Source organism: Pelecanus crispus, chromosome 7 (genome assembly GCF_030463565.1).
Source record: "Pelecanus crispus isolate bPelCri1 chromosome 7, bPelCri1.pri, whole genome shotgun sequence".
NCBI lineage: Eukaryota > Metazoa > Chordata > Aves > Pelecaniformes > Pelecanidae > Pelecanus > Pelecanus crispus.
The window spans coordinates 31,134,038-31,140,037 of NC_134649.1; the positions used below are offsets into that span (position 1 = coordinate 31,134,038).

The 6,000-nt window shown below is 45.7% G+C and overlaps 1 protein-coding gene across 1 annotated transcript in view; it reads right to left on the reverse strand.

Annotated features, from left to right (window-relative positions):
* The window catches only part of IPPK (inositol-pentakisphosphate 2-kinase), a 32,068-nt gene extending 26,544 nt beyond the window's left edge, over nt 1-5,524 (reverse strand). Inside the window, exon 1 of the mRNA XM_075714059.1 lies at nt 5,444-5,524. Coding sequence (XP_075570174.1) covers nt 5,444-5,524 — 81 coding nt within the window. The remainder of the gene's footprint in view (nt 1-5,443) is intronic.
* Between the last annotated feature and the right edge of the window lie 476 nt (nt 5,525-6,000).

The following is a 6,000-nucleotide window of genomic DNA, read 5'->3' on the forward strand; positions in this document are numbered from 1 at the left end:
CTATTAGGAAGAATTATCTAGCCTGATTTGACACAAAGCACCCCTCATAAGTAGAATTATTTTATTCCAAAAACCAAAACCAAATCTATCTCCCCTATATGCAGAGTGTCTTTCTGCACACACTTTGCATCCATCACAATGCAGCTGCCAGCATAAGCAGCTACAGATATAGCGAAATCAAAGACTACTGTTAAATCGCAAGATGCTCCTCTCTCCTAGCAACCTCTGCTCTCTACAGTCCCCTACAAAGCCAGAGCAAGGGTCAGGAGGGATGTCTGCAAAAGCAGCACTGTGGTATCCTCCATCTTTTACCCATATGTCTCGGTGGGGGGAGCGGAATATCACAGAGATGAGCCAGATATTATTCACTTACTACAGGCACCAACTTTGGGAATCTTCTGCAAGTTTGATTATCGGACTTGACTCCTTCACCCAATCTCCTTAGCTCTGCTTCATTTACCTTCTCCATCTACCTTCCCTCCCCCTTTTCTACTTCATAAGCTTACATATGCTCTGGAGATGGTTTACACATTTGCTAATTAAGTCCCATACCAAAACCCAAAGACACCTGTTAGAGCTGCAAGTGCTCCAAGACAAAAAGTAGATTATTACTAACAATCGAGGTATCTGAAGATACAAACCACAACCTTTTGCAAGCACACACCAAGGTTCCTCTAGACCATCTCATCAAATAAAAAACAAGCTGGGGAAAAAAAACCCTCCTCTTTTCTTGTACCGCCTCCCAGTAGTTACCCTGAAACACAAGCTTAATGTTCAAATATATTTTAAAATGAAGCATTTGGTTACCATACTATCCCAACATGCAAAAAATAATAAAGAGTAGAAATCAACTGCAGTGACATACAGGAGGAATGTACATACTTTATCTCATAAAGCAAAAATTGGAGATTGCAAGCATATGTTTCAACAGTGAAAGGAAATACAAGTCATTATTTCTAGAGTTGCTTACACTAGTTTCTACAAACATCTCCTGAAGCCTTTTGAAATGAAGTGTTAGGAATCTCTGTAAGAGCAAACAACTGATAAAAAGCAGAACTACAAATGAGGATTTCCAGCTCACTTCGGACAAACTAGGTATCTCCACCTTAGAAAGAATCAACAGCTACAAGAAGATAACTGTTTTATGCGGAGGAACAGAGAGGGTTCCTCTGAACCCTCTCTACTGCTCAAGAGTAGAGAGGAGGAGGGAAAGTGTGGTTTAGCCCTCTTTCTAAATCAGAAGCCAAATTCATTGTGGAAGCAGCAACACTCCAATAAAAATGCAGAGAGTAAGAAGCATCCTTTCTAAAACACCTGGCTGTCCGCAATGGTGCTTGGTTCGGGTTTTGTAGAGCTGTATCTGTACTGCACCACTTTATGCATCTCTGAGACAGCAACCAGAACAAGCGACAAGCCAATTCAACTGGATGGTGTGAAGGAGCACAGGTCTTATTAGGAGCGGCTGAGGGAACTGGGGTTGTTTAGCCTGGAGAAGAGGAGGCTGAGGGGAGACCTTATCGCTTTCTACAGCTACCTGAAAGGAGGTTGTAGTGAGGTGGGTGTTGGTCTCTTCTCCCATGTAGTTAGCGATAGGACGAGAGGAAATGGCCTCAAGCCGTGCCAGGGGAGGTTTAGATTGGATAGTAGGACAAATTTCTTTACGGAAAGGGTGGTCAAGAATTGGAACAGGCTGCCCAGAGAGGTGGTGGAGTCCCCATCCCTGGAAGTGTTCAAAAAACAGGTAGATGTGGCACTTCGGGACATGGTTTAGTCTAGTCTACCCTTGATTGGCTTAGAGTAGACTTGGTAGTGTGGGCTAATGGTTGGACTGGATGATCTTAAAGGTCTTTTCCAACCTAAATGATTCTATGATTCTAAGGGTGGCAAGTAAGTTATTCACAGAGGATACTATGATTCAATCAAATACTCAAAACTGCAACCTATGGACAAGGATCATACAGACACTGCCTGAATGAACTTGCAGTTTTTGTGTACTTCAGACTGATCTTTCCAACTGTTCCAAGTGCTGTCTTCAGGAACCAGAGGTGCCAATTGTATTTCTCACTAAAATCAATGAGGTAGGAAAGCTATCTTTTTTCATTATCTAGTAGAAGCATTTCAGCAGGCTGCAAGACTATACAAAGACCACAATTCAGTTTCAATTTGGATTAACTTAATCACAACTGCAATAAAAACCAACAGGAAAAGCTTTATCAACAGAGAAATTTGTACCATAATATTGTATGTCTTCCAGAATTTTAGATTCATCAGAACTGAAACTTTAAAAAGCCACGAAAGCAGAAGTTTGAGTATGCACCAAGCAAGCAAACAGGCAGCTCCAGACATAACAATGGTAACTGGAAATGCTCGGCAGGCATTCCATCTTCATTCATCAGATCACTTTCTAAATGCTGGAGAACTAAAGTAGCTCTGTAAAACTATCACTGTAAGAGGCATGCTGACTAGACCGTGCCCTGCCTAAGTTCTCTCTTCTTAACTGCATGAATAAGGAACAGAGATGCGCTTGCAGTGATTTCAACCACTCATTTCAGTATGGTGTTCCGCAGGCTGTAGGAGTGCAGGCACACAGGGGACTCTAGTCACTGTCGCATTCTACAGGATTGATAACCGGTAAGAGGAAACAGCACATCAAGCAGTGCTTTACAACACTTTCACCTAAACAGAGCATGTTCAACAGAATGCCAATGTCTGGCTGTCAGACAAACTTTTGTCTACAGACCACCATTCAAAGGCACTGGAAAAAAAGATTGCATGTTGCCTTCACCTAAAGCTTATCACTGTCAGACAAACTTTTGTCTACAGACCAACATTCAAAGGCACTGGAAAAAAAGATTGCATGTTGCCTTCACCTAAAGCTTATCAGCTCATCACTAGCAGAGCTATTAGTTGGGTGTGTGACTTTTCTATGACCAAGTTTTTAATTTCAGTACTGTACTAACTCAGGATTAACAGTGCATTACATTCATGTCTTAAAGGGAAAGATACAGGGAATGGAGGAAACCAAAGAAATAAGCATAGCCTTAAACACACAAGAGCACCATGAACTGATGATGCACACCTTGTTCCTCTTACTCTTCACCCCCAATCCAGCCACACTCCACACAACCAAGAACAAGAGCATCCATCCAGGCTGCCTGCTCATCCCAGCCCAAACACCCTGTCCTTGACAAGTGAACCTGCACAGTACCTGTTATCAGTGCTTCAAAGAACAGTCCAGAGGGTAGGAATTGAAAGAAAACTCCCTGGATTTTACTTCATAAAGGGCAAAGAAGCTCATGTCCTCTTCTCCAGAAGGACAGGGATTTTTTTTTTTATTTTGTTGTTTTGTTTTTTAAAACTTCTCAGATCTTCCAGAAGAAGCAAGGAAGAAAGGTCCAGACCTACAGAGATAGGGACAAGCTTCCTCCCCGCATTCCAGAATACCACTACACATCAAAAGGGAGAACATGGAAACAAGTCCACGCGAGCCTCTCACTTACAACCCCAGCACAACTCCCTTGCCACAACCAAATCACTGTCCCTCCCGCTAGCACTTATACATAAAAAACATGAACTGAAGAGATTTGGAATGAAGGAAGAACAGTTAAAATGAAATTCACTGTCTTAGTTGTGCTGCTGTCTGTTCACACAAACCTGAGAATGACTTGACATCAGATCACAAGAACAATGATTAATCATGCAAGTATGTCCTGTTTGTAAGAGGTACGAAGTAACAACTAGCATCTAAACAGTATTTTATATGCTCGAATTTTACAAGAGGTTGCCATCAGTAGACACAAAGCTCTAAAACAGAAGCCTTACTGGTTAAAGGAAAAATCATATCTATTTCACTTTTACTCTTTCTTAAAGTTTTAGCATCTTGTTAAAAAGAGAACTGACACACTCAGCAGCTATTCTCAATCTCTGGCAGACTTCCTCACTTTCTAGGTCTTTAAAGATATCACATTACATCACTGTTAATCCATTATGTATTCTGATCCCTATCATTCAGTGACTAAGTATTTTTTAAACTGTCTTTTTCAAAGCTAAAATTTAGACAGGAAACAAAATCATACAGTTTCTTCTTACAGCAAAAATATCTTCTAAAAAATATTTTATATAAAGAAAGAGAAGGAAGAAACAAGAGCCACAGAAGTGCCCCTCCTAAAGTTTGGAGAGCACTCTAAGATTTCCAGCATTTTCTCAGACTTGATATGTTAACATTTTTTACATCTAGTTTATGCTTATAATCCAGAAAACAGATATCAAAAGAATGCAGTATTTTCAGTCATTCATTAAGATGTTACCAAAAAAAAAAAAAAAAGATTCTCAGGATTCAACTCTTATTGTAGATTTTTTTCCACATAAAGCCTACCCTTTAACATTTTGGCTTTATTGATTTTAGATCTATGAAGTATCAAGAACAATCTGTGGTAAATCCATACCAGAATTTAAACTGAAACACAAATACATTTCCAAGGCAAAAAATAGCCACAAGTACTTTTTAGAAAAAGAATAAACTCTTTCAAGGGACACGTATCCCAATACATTAATTAAATAATATACATACGAGTGGGCCAAGAATACAGTAACAGCAGTCAAATGAACACATGCTTTTTAAACTGACATAGAATCTGCTTGACTGGGTTTAGCTTTGTTTAATCGTTACTGCTCACCAAAATGCTGAATCTATTTTACTCCTTTGTTTAAATAAAAAAAAAAAAACCTCCAAACAAACAAACAAAAAAAAACCAACCAAAAAACCCCAAAGGGTAAATCAAAGCACAGGGATGAACTGACTGGCCCATTCACACAGAGGTCTACGGCCAAGATAGAAAACGATATTATATTCCGGAGTCCCAGTTCAGCACTGCAGCAAGTGTTCAAACTCAAGAGAAAAAGAGTCAGAGACAAAAGGAAAAGCATTCCTTCTCCAGATTTCTTTCCTCTGTCACACTTACACACACAGGAGCACTATGACAGAAAAGGGAAATTCTTCGTACTTTTCCTCACAACTCCCGTTTCCAGACGACAGCTGTCTACTCATCAGCTGCCCTCCCCTCCCCTCACTGCTTCCACTGCCAAACCCCCACAAGCCGTAGGGGAGAACCGAGGAAAACGCCTGCTAACCCCTCCCGAAGGACGGGCGCAGTTTCCCCGCACGCTGCCGCCAGTACGCAAGCACTCCCCGACTGGAATGGAAAACGACTCCTGGAGGGAAAGGAGGGGAGGGCGACGGGGCCGAGCCGAGGGAGAGGCCCGAGCACCTGGCAGCACACGCCTGGGGAGGCACCACGCCGGGCCGGGGCCGGGCCGCGGCCCATGGAGGCCCCGGCCCCGGCTGGAGGGCGGGCGGCGCCCCCCTCGCGCGGGCCCGGCGGGGCGGGGGAGGGGCGCCCGCGCGCCGCCGGCCGTGACCCGTCGCAGCCCCCCTTCCCCACACCTGGCAGTGGGAGACGACGAGGCTCTGGTTGCCTTCCCCGTGGTACTTCCATTCATTCTCATCCATCTTCTCCACTTCCATGCCCGGCCCGGGCCGCCGCCGCCGCCGCGCCCCGTGGGGACGGTGCCTGCCGCCGGCCCGCCGCGCTCACGCCTCCACCATCGCGGCTGCGCGCCGCCCGGCCGCAGGAAGTCCCGCCCTCCGCCGGAGCGGCAGGGCGGGGAGAGGCGGGCGTCGGCCCGGGGCGCCGCGCGCGCGCCGGGCGGCCATCTCAGCACCGGGCAGCTCCGCCAGGCGCCATCATTGAGCGGGGCAGAAAGCAACGGCCGCGGATGACAGGGGCGCGGCAGGCAGGCGCTACGAACGCCCCGCAGTTCCGGTTCTCTTCCTTCACCCTCGGCCGCGGCAGGCGGCGGAGCCCCGGGAGAGGCCCTGCGGACGCCCCTTCCACAGCGAGAGCGGCCGGCCCCGGCCCCGCCGCTGCCAGGCGCCCCCCCGCCCTGGCACTCGCCCCATTTCGGGGTCGTGCGCGGCCCAAGAAGGCGGAGAGGCCGGGC